Here is a 15,808-nt window from a genome sequence, read left to right as displayed (position 1 = left end):
TTTTTTGCACAAAGCCTCATTCGTCTGTCCACGCTGGCTGGAAAGAACGAGATGTTTTCGCTTGAGGAGCCGTTATGATTCGCTCATTTATCGCGCGCTTGCGTTACATTGGCTGGGTTAAAACACAGATCTCTCCTCTGCCAGGCGCCGCACAAACACACAGGAGGAGGGGTGCTAACGTAAAGCCTCTAAATAACACGGCGCGCAACTGAAAACGTCAAGTAAAATTGCTCATTTTTAATAAATAATCATTATTATTTTGCCGTGCGCTTGGGTGCCCCTGGTTAACCCCTCCCGTGGTTTACAGTCAAGGTGTCACATCAACACACCAAGCTGTAAATTGCAAAATCATTCTTTAGCTCATTAAGCAATATATGTACATTGGTCAGACACTTTATGATTAAAAGCTTCAGAACAAACTTTAACCCAAAACAAACCTTTTACCCAAAAGCTCTAACAAAGCACCTAGAGCAATTTGATTGGGTGAGTGGTAGAATGGGTGGAGTTATACACAGGGCGTGCATCTAAGGTAAATATGAAGGTATCCTTGTTTGTAATTTGGGACATTTGTAAAGACTTCTTTGCTTGCACCTTGTTTTGAATCCAATATGTAGGACAAAAATTGCAGTCCAAATTAGCCTCAAGACTCGACAAATTTTAAGTGGTATTTTTATATTGATATAGGACACAGGCGCTGGAGTCATTATTATTATTTTATAGATCATTACACAGTGAAAAAAATGTGTCGAGGAATTAGCTTTTGCCTCGAAAGCAGGGATGGAGGCCCGGGGGGGGGGGGGGGGGGGGGGGGGGGGGACAATGCTTATATATAATTTAGTCAAAAAAATTATATTGACTGGCAGGATTGGGTTTAAATAGTGACAGCGAGCCAATCAGAACCCGCCGAGGTTGGCGCCAAATGAGCGGGCACAGGTGAGTCACATCAATAATCATGACAGAGGCTCACTGAGATGGACATAATTGTCTGCCTTCTTGGTGCTAGGGATACCCCCAGGAACTTTGATAAAGCTTGGATAAAAATAATGATAAAAATATTGCAGTTTAGTGACTCTGAGTCTCCATAGTTTGTATTCGTCTTTGTGCTCTTTAGCACAGAATATTACACAGTGATTCTTTGAAACGAAAAAAATGAACACAAATTAGATTCTAAATTTTCTTGCGTGTAGTACGTCCGAGCTGCAGTTACACTTTCAGGCCACATTGGTTTTCACGAGGCCGAGTAATCCCAAATAAAACCCGGCAACGCCTCGATAGCCATCCGGACTTTGGCTAATTGCGTCTCGCACGCTTGCAAAACCCCCCCGGTGTTTGTAAACACGACTCGTAAAGAAAAAAAGAAAGCAGAAAGAAGATTGTTTCCATCAAAGTGTTAAGTGAGAGGATCAGAGGCGGTTTCGGAATGAGGGTGGTGCATCTGGAGAACTACCTGGACCCGCTAATGGGCCATTCCCTAGTCTGGTGCAGCTGGAGCTTGTGGAGACTAAAGACACTCAACAGGAACCTCATGTGTTTGTTGACATTGTCCTTTTTAGCCTGGGACGCTTTGTAGTCCCTGGCGTCTGCTGGATGATCTCACCCGGCGTGCTGAAAACGACATGCTTAGACATTTTTCATGACGGGAGAAGATGAATCATTTCAGGGATGACGATTAAACAAATGTATTCGATTCATTTGTCACTTTTTACATCGTCCGTTTGAAAATTTGCTGAATCAAGAAATCGAGGGGAGGAATTTAGAAAATTGATTCACGTTGGCTGGGTTGAGGGATTTATCATAATAATATACTGTTTCCTTGTTTACACGTGACATCATTTCTATAACTTTACTGTTACAGTTTTAGGTGCAATATCCCGGTTCAAGTGCAATATCCCCGGCTATGTCTAGTTTTTACTTTAGATGCTCTTGACTTAATTATAAAACAGTTAGGGATAAAGACGTTTTTTATTTACAGAAGAAGTATTTATCACAGCAAGGTCCTTTATTTTATTTATTTTTGTACTGCTAAAGGTTTTACATTGTACTGGTTACTTATTTACACTTGACTTGATTTCTATAACTTTGTGCGATGGAAGATTATTCAGTTGCCACATTGACTGTTGATGTTTTTTTTGTTTTTTTAATTGATAGACAAAATTGTTCAACATAACAGACGATCTTGCATATTTTTTTCTCCCCATTGCAAAGAAAAGGTAGATAATAAAACCTTGTGATATTCAATATTCTCAATTATACTCAATATTCATAAAGAACCAACCTCCCCATATATATTCAGTGTTTGAAATAACGTCTGCCCGGAGCGTGCATCTTTTACGTCGGGCGTACAACTTACGCAACATCTCTGCTCTGCCCGGGTGGCCGACAACTTTTTTTTTTCATTTTTATTTGCTTTATTCCGATTTTGAAATCTTCGTTTGGTTTGGAAATTTTGGAATTTCAGTTCTTTTGGCAATTTGCAAACTCGGCAGCCAATCAGAAGCCTGCATCGAATACCTTCGGGCTTCCGGACTTTTCCGAGCCTTATAAGGTCTTGCATTTGCATATCATTGTCCAAAGTAGACGCCCAGAGAAATCAAGAAAAATGGAGAAGTGGTTAGGAATCAAGTCAAAACCTCAACCCCAGAAAAAAAAATTCAAAAGAAGCCAACAAAATTGATGACGATACGAAAGGTAAAGGTACATTAAATGCATCGTGGAAAGAGGAGTTCACGTGGCTTGTAGCACACGACGCAACACAAACATTGCATGAATGAAGATGAGTAAATACAGGTACATACTGAACATACATACATATGGAAAACAGCAATGTCATACATGCAATGAATGCTATAAGTACATTTATAATAAACTTAATTCTAAAGTGTTGTTCTGTTATATATTTCGATCATCACCTTTAAACTTTGCAACAATGGTTTTTTTTTGCGATGAGTCGTCTTATTGTGTTTCAAGTTGTGAAAAATGGGGCAGGCAACTTTTCAGCCCTGGTGTCCGCTAACTTTTTGTCATGAGTTTCAGACACTGCCATTACTGCTCATGTATCGTTCAGCAATTAAACTCAGTATTTCAATTACTCGGCCGATATATGTAGGGTGGTAGGTGCTGTTCCTGTTTTAAAGAGCAATATCCCGGTGTTCTGACGATTGTCCTACCTTGCCGAGACGTCCTACGATAGGTAAATCTGGCAGCGAATTTTGTTTTCTTTCTTATCAAGTCAAACTAGCCACACCGAAACTCTGAAAATTATTGCAAACAGAAATTTTACTCATGCCATATAACGAGGGTTGGCATGGATGCATAAATACATTGCAGGTTTACCTTATTCAACCAACGGCATGCTAAAAAGCTACAACAGAAAAACACGCCAGGCTTAAAAACTACGTCAGTGAACAGTATTTTGAAGCAGTGAAAGGGTCAAATAAAACTAAATCAAAACAAAAATTGTAAGTACTCTTTGTAGGAAATCACAATCATCCTTGTGCCACATGGTAGAACGTTTTGGCAGAACACTGGCTCAAGTGCAATATCCTGGTTATGTACCGTTTTTATCGTAAATGCTCTTGACTTAATTCTAAAACAGTGATGCAGAAAATGTGTTTTATTCACAGAAGAAGTATTTTATAGCAGAAAAGTTCTTTACTTTATCTATGTTTAAACTAATACCCTTTTATTGTGTTAGCTTTTAGGTAATACGCCCCGCGTTTGAAATTCGCTGGCAATCCGTAATTTAAATAAACTGTGAAATATGCTAAAAACAATTTTGGGTGGGTGGATCCTAAAAGACCGGGCCTGCTTAAAAAATCTAGCCCGACCCCACCCGAGGTTATAAAAGCCAGAACCATCCCGAGCCTGACAGAATAACTTGATTTGAGCGACCCAACCTGACAAAAATCAGAATTTTGCTCTTTACAGCAACAAACGCATGGGGCCGAGGTGCACACTTTAGCTCCGAAGTGCACAGATTGCACACTACCCTTACAATTTCACCATCTCCAAACAAAAACAGCCCGGCGTTGAAGCACACACTTCGGCTCCGAAGTGCGTAGCGTGCACGTTACACTGATTACCTGGAAAACGTGATATTTGCCGTTTCCGTTCAACACTTATCGGAGACGGCAAAAATCACTCTTCTGAGGTCCTCATGGGAGCGTGCATGCTGTGCAGGTCCTCCACAAAGAAAAAGAAACATAGAAAACATGAGTGGGTAATTTAAACAATACATCAGGGAGAGAGATAAAAGCCCGGCCCCGCTTCATGATTGACATTTTATGCCCGAAATCCGGGCTGGGTTAGGGTCCGGGCCCAAGATCTTACCTCTAGTAGATCCCTTAAACACTAGGGTCTTAAGGGCGCCATTTTCTGTGGTGTGTCAAGGGCAAGTACTGCCTGGTGGCACCATCAATCTCGACAAATGTCTCCACCCGATCTTGGGGGCGGCAGTAGCTCAGGAGGTAGAGCGATCGTTTTAGGATTAAGGGATCCCAGTTCCAATCCCGGCTTGTCCGTGTTACATGTCGAAGTGTCCTTGGGTAAGACATTGAACCCCCAATTACCTCCAATAAGCAGGTTAGCGCCTTACATGGCTGCACAATGTAAAGCGCTTTGGGAAGTCATTGACTTGAAAAGCGCTATACAAATGCAGATCATTTCATTTCACCGGTGACCTGATCGAGTGTTAGGCGAATGTGCCAACTACTGCACTGCAGAAATATATCATTGAGGGTTATTTACAGTAGCTCAGGAGGTAAAAGTGCTCGTCTTGAGATCAAGAGGTCGAAGGTTCGATTCCTGTCTCCTCCGTGTTATATGGCAAAGTGTCCTTGGGAAAGACACGAAATCCCTAATGACCCCGATAAGCAGGTAGTTGCCTTAAATGGCTGACGCTGCAATCGGTATGTGAGTGTAAGTGTGAAGCACGTTGTGAAGTGCCTCGGGAGGTCATCAGTGAATTAAAAAGCGCTATATGAATGCAGAACATTCATTCATTTCAGGCAGTTGTATTCTTTGTGCACACATGTAAATTCAACCTGAATCATAACAGAATGCCTGGGACGAAGAGAACCGATCAAATCCCAACCCTTTTCTTATATATACAAAACTGAAAGCAAATTGAATTTTGTTGAACTGATATTCCCAGCAGGTGCGAAACAAGTTTTTACAGCTCACAGGATGCTCATATATAGCAAACAGTTTTTGTATCAGAAGAAAACATTCATAACTTGTCATGATTACCGATGTGAATAACCTGTGCCCGCTCCTTTGGCACCAACTGCCTAGGACTCCTATTGGCTCCCTGTCCCTATCTAAACCCACTCCTATGTGTCCTCGTTTGTCAGTCCGTATGCGAACCTCAGTTAACACTAGGCAAGCCTTTTTCGACCCTGACTCCCAACTGTTTTTTGCTCCCGTCTGTTCCCCGGCTTCAAGCCGTTTTTGATCCTGACCATATCTACTCTCCCGTCCCGGCTTTTGACCTCTTTTTGTCCCCGACCACGTCTACTTTCCTTTCCTGGCTTACAACTCGCTTACGACCCCGACCGCGTTTTTGCTCTACTGACCCGTTTTTACATTCCTGACACCGCCATCGCTCGCCACGGAAGCTCCACTTCCGCGTTCAGAGCGACCTGCTTCCCACGTCCAGCAATCACCGGATCGTGGGCGCAACCCTTTCTTTTCGCAAGTGGGTCTTTTTCACTCATTTATAGCAGTAATTCCCAATGTAAGCGTTTTATTTGTTGGGTTAGCTTCTTGATGAAAGACTGTCGTTTATCAATTCCACGCCTAAAACAATTACGCAAAAAACAGCCCGCAACATGACCTAATTCAAAGTACATTGCATAAAAGCTTTGTGTCTCGTATCGGCCACAGAGCATCTGGCATCCCATTGATTGGACGCCTTTTGATGAGGATCTCCAACACACAATAAGAAGCTAACTGTTTCTCTCTTTTATTTTGCAGGTCTGATGGAAATCCGATCTGTCAGTGTGGGAGTTGTTGCCATCAAGTCTGTCAGCACCGGGCTGTACTTAGCTATGTCCAAGAAAGGCACGCTCTTCGGATCGGTGAGTACGCGACCTGACAAGGGCGGTAAATCTCGAGGGACGTCTGAGATTTTGTCTGGGGTTTGAGCATCCTTATAATGTCACGCTTTTTAAAATAAAGTCATAGATTGTGCTTCAATATGACACTCAAAAACACCAGCCAATTGTATGTTCTAAATCATTTAAATTGCAAAAATAAACAAATATTATGATATTGCAATTAACAAAATTCTGTAAAACAGCATAAAACCCAAATTGGATAGAGAAAATACCATATACAATTAAGGTAATGCCTCACTTATGACGCTTAATGGGTAACATAAGCGCTTTATGAGAATCCACATAGTAGCCAGTCTCATTTTATCATGCACTCTGCCGGCCCTCCATAGCAGCAATTGTCGACCAGGGATAATGGATTGCAGCTGCACGAATGCTGCTCATTTGGAGTGAAAAGAATGGAAGAATAGAGCCAGGAAGCAGGACACAAATTTGCTTTCTTTGCACCCGCTCTCGGCAAGAAACGACAAGGTGTAATGGATGGTGGCCACAACCGTGCAACAAAAGTGTTTTCTGCCGGTCCTATATGTGTATATATATATATATATATATATATATATATATATATATATATATATATATATATATATATTATCTTTCTCTCTCTTTCCTCGTTTCTTCTCTCCCTCTCTCTTTCCTCGTTTCTTCTCTCTCTTTTTTGTCATTTCTTCTCTCTCTTTCCCCATTAGAGAGAGAGAGAGAGAGAGAGAGAGAGAGAGAGAGAGAGAGAGAGAGAGAGAATTTATATATATATATATATATATATATATATATATATATATATATATATATATATATATATATTACAACTGCTCTACTGCAGCTTGTTTTCCTGTTCCAAAAACAGACACAAGAAAGCCGAGCAATGACAAAGAGCCACTTGGCGTCTTTTTTTTTCTATGTCTTACACATGCAGCTATTAAAATTTTAAGGGTATTCCCTTTGTTTGAGATCAAGACTCAAAGTGTGAGGTCGAAAAACAAGACACGCTATCAGTCAGCGAGCGAGCGATAAAGATCACCTTCGAGTCACCACAAAGCAAAGTCGCAACAACATTCAGCCACGCTTGTAGTATCCGCGTGTTAGCAACTGTTGGCATAGACGTTCCGTGTCTTGCCGCGTGTTCAACTCCCGGGCCCAGACGGAGTGTCTGGACGAAGAAAACAGAGCTGAAGAAAAGCAGTTCATTACAAAGTTACAAAATAACATGAAACAGTGTCTACTTTGGGCACATTGATCAGGAGTGGGCTCTCCCACAACAGGTATCGAACAATGTATCGATGGTCGCGGAGTGGATTAGAAATCCAAAACAAAAGAAAAGTTGTCAAAAACAAACAAACGCATCAGACCAAAAACAAAACAGGATCAAATACGGGCAGCTTCACAGAACTAGGCATTTAACAGGTTTCAACAGAAGTCTCACAGAAGTCTTACGGAGTTTAACCAGGTTTAACAAACGTTCCAGCAACGCACAGTACAAAGGATGGGTCGACGCCCCCGATGAGGGCAAACCCACTCCCTCTTCCGAAAACGAAGGAACGGGGAGAGGCAGGGGCCGCAGGCGGACGAATAGGAACGGCGGGCTGACGAGTCGGACTCAGATGGGTCGGGCGTTGCAGGAGAGTCGAGCGGGCGAGTTGAAGAGTCGGAATGGCAGGCAGACGAATCGGAATAGTCAGCTGGCAATCAGCGGGGTCGGGCTGGCGGTCGGCGGGGTCGGACTGGCGATCGGCGGGGTCGGACTGGCGATCGGCGGGGCCGGACTGGCGATCGGCGGAGTCAGACTGGCGATCGGCGGAGTCAGACTGGCGATTGGCAGAGTCAAACTGGCGATCGGCGGAGTCAGACTGGCGATCGGCAGAGTCAGATTGGCGATCGGCAGAGTCAGATTGGCGATCGGCTGAGTCAGACTGGCGATCGGCGGAGTCAGACTGGCAAGCAGAAGAGTCAGACTGGCGAGCAGAAGAGTCAGACTGGCGAGCAGGGGAGTCAGACAGGCAAGCAGGGGAGTCAGACAGGCAAAGCAGGGGAGTCAGACAGGCAAAGCAGGGGAGTCAGACAGGCGAGCAGGGGAGTCAGACCAACAGACGGGTATGGAAGGTCGGGCCGACAGGCGCGGCGTTGAAGCCGACAGGCGCGGCATTGAGGCCTACAGGCACCTCGGACAGCTCAAATCTTCCCGGAAACCCCATTTGAGGCACAGCAATGGCCAAGACGGGCGGGGCCGTGGTTCGAGTGGGCAGGAGAGGTGACGGCGCGGCCAGAGAAGTGACCCCAATTTGCGCTGGTGTGAGCATCCGCTAGGTCCAAAACTGGCTAGAACGTTTTGTCACGAAACAGAGCGGGAAACAGGAAAAAAGGACCCATTCGCGTAGACGTACTCACAATTTATTGGGAGAAGGATGAGGCGGGTGCGCACACTCGATCTGGGGATCGATGGTCACGGAGAGGATTAGAAATCCAAACAAAAGATAAGTTGTCAAAAACAAACAAACGCATCAGACCAAAAACAAAATAGGATCAAATACGGGGCTATTTTGTCAACTAGGCATTAAACAGGATTCAACAGAAGTCTCACAGAAGTCTCACAGAGTTTAACCAGGTTTAACAAACGCAACGCACAGTACAAAGGAGCGCGCTTAAGTACTCCAAGAGCAATCAGTCCAATGCGTCTCAGCCGGTGTCAAGGGCCGGTGCCAGCTGGGCGCCATGACAACCGTGCAGGACATGACAGTTATTTACACATAATATTAAAAGCACCCATGCAACCGCGATCAATTATTCTTGTAGCAATTTTGGATTGGGTCGCTGAAGCGTACCATTGTGGACCGCCTCAAATGAACAGCACTAGTTTTAGCGTGATCCATTATACTTGATTTATACTTGAGTATTACAGAGAGTGGGAACCGATCGATCAAATTTGTGAAACGTGTGGTGGCTCTTTTTTTTCTGTTCTTTCCGCCTAAACAGAATAACACCTGTGTTGCTGCGATCCATTATCCCTGTTGAACTATTGCTGTAAAGGGGGCCCGGCACAGCGCATGGGGCAGTTACTTTTCAGCTTTTTGCTTAAAATTAGGGTTTCTGGCCCTCTTTAACTGTGATAAATGAAGGGTTACGGTATAGAGCCTTTTTGTACACCACAGTGAAACATCAAGGTAAAAACCAACCAGTAGTCTAAACAAACTCTGACAAAATCTAAACTTTCCAATGGAGCTATACCATAAATATCCATCACGGCTAACGCCTTCTATCCTCCCCCTAGGTGAAGTACAACCCAAGCTGCAAGTTCAAGGAGCGTATCGAGGAGAACGGCTACAACACGTACGCCTCGCTCCGCTGGAAACACGACGGCCGGCAGATGTTCGTTTCGCTCAACGGGCGGGGCAAGCCTCGGCGGGGGCACAGGGCCAGGCGGAGGCACCCGTCTACTCACTTCCTGCCGATGCTGCCCTCCTAGCATGAAAGAGAGCGCACGTCATATATGTACATTGGAACAGATTATTTCTAGAGATAGTTTGTGCTTTTAAGTTATTTGGCCCATGTTGGAAAAAGTGACAGTAGCGTGGAAGTCACATACTCATATATTTCAAACCATTAGAGAAAAGTCTCACCGTTGCCTTGGTTACCAAACTTTTCAAGGGACCTCAACTCCAAAACATCTTGTGGACTACTAGATATATATATTGTGTGCATGCAAACCCAGTTGACTAATTCCTTCACCCGGTCAAGTTAGGTCAACTAACCCGTTTCCGTATTGCCAACATTAAATAGAGGCTGTAGGTGCACTTGCTGCAGTTTTGTACACAAACTGTAAGAAATAAATGGATCTTGCTAACATTTGTTCTCTCCACAGCAAGGCTAATAAATTGTTTAATATATTCAAGACATTTCTTTCACAGTTTTTATAGGTATTTTTGTCTGGCGCCCTCCTAAGGACAACTGAGATGCCCGCGGACCTTTTATGAAAATAGCTTATCAGTGCTGAGTCATTGTGATTTTTGGTACAAACTATTATTTTTCGGGGGTTGTGAGATGAGTCTAATAAATCCTCATTATAGTAATTAACCTGGTAATAGCGTGGTAACAACATGGTAACGACAAAGTATTAAGTATTAATATATATTAATAATCATTTTTAAGCAATTATTAAAGAGAATAGAAGGAGGATCTTTTCATGTATTAAACATGAGTCTATTCATCTTTTTATTGATTTATTTTACAGAAAACAAAACAAACTAAATTCCAATTAATGCGTTTGAGCAAAAAATTTGTAGTTTTTCTAGCTAAGTATCTGGTTACCTTTTTAGCTTTGCGGCTAGCTATTTGCCTACCTTTATAGCAATTTAGCAAGGTATCAAGCTAGATTTTTGTATTTTTTGCATGCTATCTAACATTTTGTCTCTTTTGCTAGTAATCAAGTTACACAATCAAGGAGGCCATCTCCTTTAGAGCTAGCTATCTAGCTTTTTTTTAGCTTCCTATCTGGCTATTTACTTGATTTTTTAACTCTTTTAGCTAGCTAGCTAAATAGTTCCCTTTTATTTTATTTTTTTATATACCTGGTTACCGTTCCAAGCTAACTATCAAGCTTTTAGTACTTCCGGCGCCGTCACGAATGGCAGCCACTCCAGCAGCTCCCGTGTTATTGTCTCTACTTTTGTGATTTATTATTTTCTTTTGCTCACTATCTATCTATCTATCTACATGTTTAGCTATCTAGTAAGCCGTCAAGGTAAGTTGATATTTTGAAATTTGTATTAAAATGGGAGCCTTTTGCGCTAATTAGTAATACAAAGTAGCATTTTCTGCCATTAAAGACAATGTTGCGCATTTTAAATTATATATACACACACACATACCCGACATTATATATATATATATATATATATATATATATATATATATATATATATATATATAGGGCAACACGGCGGCGCAGTGGTTAGCGGTGCGGCACAGTTCTAAGGGAACCTCCTGTGTGGGTTCAAATCCAGCTACCGGACTTACAGTGCAGTGTTTGTATGTTTTCCCCGTGCTTGCGTGGGTTTCCTCAGGGCACTCCGGTTTCTTCCCACATTCCAAAGACATGCATTTCAGATGGATTGGCCAGTCCAAATTGTCCCTAGGTGTGAATGTGCGAGCGTGTTGTCTGTCCCTGTGTGCCCTGCGATTGGCTGGCAACCACTTCAGGGTGTCCCCTGCCCACTGCCCAATGATTGCTGGGATGGGCTCCAGCACTCCCGGGACCCTACTGAGGATAAGCGGTGCAGCTAATAAGATGATGTATATATATATATATATATATATATATATATATATATATATATATATATATATATATATATATATATATATTATTTACTTATTTTATTAGAATAAAATGAAAAAACTGAATTAAAACGTAGAATTAAAATAATATTCATTTTACAAATTGCTCATTTTAATCATTAATATAGTTCTGCTTTAATCTATCTTCTATTTTCAACTTAGGTTACGTTCCATTGAGGAATAAACAAATTAGTAAAACACTTTTTTGTGTGCAAATACGTGCAAAGTTGTATTTCTTTTACTTCAAAAAGGGTAAGAATAAAATGTTTATTTATTATGAAGGGGACATGGCCTATCTTCGTGAATAAAAGGTTCAAATCAATCATTTTAAAATGTATTAGTAATTGTAATTGGTATTTAAATAAATTACTACATGAAAAATTTGTACTTTTGAATTTGCAATAATACATTTGAAGTACGGTAAATACATATTTAAATATAGATATTATGAATAAATATTAAAATTCACTGTCTTGATAAATCTCATCTCATCTCATCAGCCGTACCGCTTATCCTCATTAGGGTCGCGGGGATGCTGGAGCCCATCCCAGCCATCTCCGGGCAGTGGGCAGGGGACACCCTGAACTGGTTGCCAGCCAATCGCAGGGCACACAGGGACAGACAACTCATTCGCTCATTCACACCTAGGGACAATTTGGACCGGCCAATTCACCTGAAATGCATGATAAATCCCAAATGTTAAAGAATAAATAATATAAAAATCAAAATAATAATAAAACAAATCAAACCATTTAATATACTTAGAGATGTAAATATCAAAGAAAGTACATGATCAAAGCAAATAATATTTATATTGAAGATCAAGATTTTTCTTTTAAAACTGAATGAGAGATTCAAAAACATGTGGATGATGTGAACGATTCTATAAATATTCAATATGCACAATACCTGGGACACGGCATACGTCAAGTCAATAATCCATTTTGGGTAACAGTTTCCAGCATATTACTATGTTTTTGTCTTTTTATATACAAATGATCGGCTTGGGAAATAGTACAGGAAATACATATAGTGAAGAGAAGAAGTATTTGAACACCCTGCTATTTTGCTATTTCTCCCACTTGGAAATCATGGAGGGGTCTAAAATTGTCATCGTAGATGCATGTGCACTGTGAAAGAGATAAACTAAAAACAAAAATCCGGAAATCACAATACATGATTTTTTAACAATTTATTTGTGTAATACAGTTGCAAATAAGTATTTGAACACCTGTGTATCATCTAGAATTCTGACCCTGAAAGACCTGTTTGTCCGCCCATTAGAAGTCCACCTGCACTCCATGTATCATCCTGATTCAGACACACCTGTTTGAGGTTGTTAGCTGCGTAAAGACACCTGTCTTTTGAACTTGTTGGTCATGATTCCACTAAGCGTGTTTGGAGGAAGAAGAATAAAGAGTGCAATCCGAAGAACACCATCTCTATTGTGAAGAATGGGGGTGGTAGTATCATGCTTTGGAGGTGTTTTTCTGCACATGGGACTGGACAAGTGCGCTGCATTAAAGAGAAGATGACTGGGGCCGTGTATTGTGAGATTTTGGGACACAATCTCCGTCCCTCAGTCAGATCATTGAAGATGGGTCATGGCTGGGTCTTCCAACACGACAACGACCAAAAGCACGCAGCCAGGGAATCCAAGGAGTGGCTCATATCGAGGTTCTAGCATGGCCCAGGCAGTCTCCAGACCGCAACCCTATCGAAAATCTACAGACAGCAGGAAACGTTCGACCTCTATAGTAGCAAACAAAGTCTACTGTACCAAATATTAACATTCATTTTATCAGGTGTTCAAATACTTCTTTGCAGCTGTATCACACAAATAAATCGGTAAAAAATCCTGCTTTGTGATTTCTGGATTTTTCTTTTAAGTTTATTTCTCTCACAAATGACATGCACCTACGATAACAAATTCAGACCTCTTCATAATTTCTAAGTGGAATAGGTAGCAAAATAGCAAACCTATTTTCTTCACTGTATTTATACTAATAATTAACTAGTCAGGTTTAAGGGATAGCCGGAATTGTGGGCGACATTAGCTCAGGAGGTAGAGCACTCGTCTTGGGATCAAGAGGTCACAAGTTAGATTCCCGATATAAGTTGAAGTGTCCTTGAGTGTGTGTGTGAATGGGTAAGTGTAAAGCACATTGTAAAGTGCTTTGGGAGGTCTTCGTTGACTTGAAAACACTCCGCATGAAATGGTGTGTCTTGGGCAAGTACAGCCTGACGGCGCCCATCCTCCTCCAGGCCGTATTTTTTTTTTTGTTTATGCTCACACAGATATTGTAGTACTGGTTTTCATGGTTACAATAAATCCTAAAACCAACATTTTATGTGGGTAGTAAACTTGGAGATTTGATGAAAAATTGAGCTTCGGCTCAAAAAAGAAAATCTGAGCAGTCTTAAAGGCTAAGCTATGTGGTTGTTTTGATTTTTTAAAAGAAATGCCGAAAATACCACTGTGTCCCTCCTGCAGTGAAGGATGGGTTCACCGTTTTGGTCAAATCCAGAATTTTACAAGCTCGGGGACATTGGATGTTCCACCGCATTGTGAAAGGTGACAACATTATTTAAGCTCCAGTGCCTACTCACGGACAGTTAAGTGTTTGTAACATCTCCATCAGAGCCCGCCGCCATCGCTCCCCCTTTTTTGCAGCACCATCATCATAATTGTGACAAGGATCTCAGCGGGACGGCGATTACGATCGGCGAACACAAGGTCATTTCGACACAGGCGAACGCTCGGGCGGCTCAGGAGGCCGCTTCGTCTTTTCAGCCTGTAGAAAAGAGGGAGGGCACGGCGGGGGGTGGGGGTTTTTTGGCGAATAGAAGCCCAGCTTTCAACGCGTCTTTATGCTAGGCTGCTACCACGGGGGATACGTCCGGTCAACGCACTGTACTTCAACCCGAGGGCGGCCACATAGACCACGTGGGGGGTCGTATTCAGCTGTTTTCGAAATGGTACAGTAACAACTCTGAGCTCCATTAACTGGTCGCAAAACCAGATTTTCATTTTGTCTTCATATTTTTTGCCAACAGAGGGCTTAAACGAGGCTTTGTTATCTTAAAGCTGATGCTAATTAGCAATTTCACTCATTACATTTTACATGAGTCGTGTTCTAGGTCATGCATTCTTTATCCTAAGCAAAGAACTGTCACTACTACAGGTATATGAGTGTCAACTAAAAAATTAAATCAACAGTTAAAATAAGTCCATTAGTCAAAATGTTACACAACCAGGCAACTATCATCAATATTAGGGCCCGGTCACACAGCCGTTTGCATCTGTATCGCGGGTAAAATTTTGCGGTTTTTTTTTGCCCGTGGTTGCCCGCAATGGAAAATGCGCAATATTGGCCAACCCGCTGTTCATCGGTGGTATGCCCGCAAAACAGACGCCGGCGACTGTTCCGCTTCCACATCGCGTCATTTCCGCGTCATTTTCTCATGTGGACCACGGGTATAAAAGCTGCCGAGCCGGCGTTATGCCGAGAAATGCATCCTTGCCGAGATTTGCATCCCCTCGCTACTACAACCACTTTTACCTCGTTTTATCTCACTTTTATATCACTTTTAGGGAATTTAATGGCGAACATATAACCAAAACCATTTGTTGGGAATGTAATACAATTTAAACCATTCCGTCTTTGTATTTGTTGTGGATGTAATCGAACGGTAATGCACGCCGTATACAAATCACTTTTGAGCAGGTAACATGTTTATTTTGCCTTTTTCTATTCAAATCGCTCGTATTGAAACTGTTGTGCACTCTACCGTAAAGCTTATTTCTGTATAATAAGCTTTACGGTAGAGTGCATAACAGTTCTCAAAAGTGATTAATATACAGTGTGCATTACCGTTCGATTACGTTCACAACAAAAACAAAGACGGAATGGTTTATGTTGTATTACATTCCCAACAAATGCAAGACAAAGTGGATTTGGTTATATGTTCGCCATTACATTCCCTAAAAGTGAGATAAAACGAGGTAAAAGTGGTTGTAGTAGCGAGGGGGATGCAAATCTCGGCAGGGATGCATTTCTCGGCATAACACCGGGCTGTAGAAATCATAACCGCTCAAGACACAGTCCCGTGAAGATCAAGATTTCAAGCTATGGCACCGAAGAAGCAAATATGTTATTATTGTAATAGTTTTTAATTTTTATTTTATTATCTTGTTATGAAACGAAAATAAATGTCAAGAAATAAAAATGGATTAAGACGAGGTCACTACGTTGACGGGGATCCATGTCCACCCCTTGACGTCTCGAGCACAACTGACTTGCGCTCGGCAAATCGCGCTGTATATACGCGGAGAAAGGCGTTTGACCGTCACACGCGTAACA

At 41.9% G+C, this 15,808-nt stretch overlaps 1 protein-coding gene across 1 annotated transcript in view; it reads left to right on the top strand.

Annotated features, from left to right (window-relative positions):
• fgf22 (fibroblast growth factor 22) overlaps nucleotides 1-9,900 on the top strand; it is a 67,632-nt gene extending 57,732 nt beyond the window's left edge. Inside the window, exons 2-3 of the mRNA XM_088350550.1 lie at nucleotides 5,974-6,077; nucleotides 9,379-9,900. Coding sequence (XP_088206676.1) covers nucleotides 5,974-6,077; nucleotides 9,379-9,573 — 299 coding nt within the window. The 3' untranslated portion in view covers nucleotides 9,574-9,900. The remainder of the gene's footprint in view (nucleotides 1-5,973; nucleotides 6,078-9,378) is intronic.
• Nucleotides 9,901-15,808: the final 5,908 nt, after the last annotated feature.

The sequence above is a fragment of the Urocampus carinirostris genome, chromosome 12 (assembly GCF_059441175.1).
Source record: "Urocampus carinirostris isolate Australia breed hairy pipefish chromosome 12, RoL_Ucar_1.0, whole genome shotgun sequence".
NCBI classification, from domain to species: domain Eukaryota; kingdom Metazoa; phylum Chordata; class Actinopteri; order Syngnathiformes; family Syngnathidae; genus Urocampus; species Urocampus carinirostris.
Note: the sequence above shows the minus strand (reverse complement) of the source record. Positions and strands in the feature narration are given on the sequence as shown.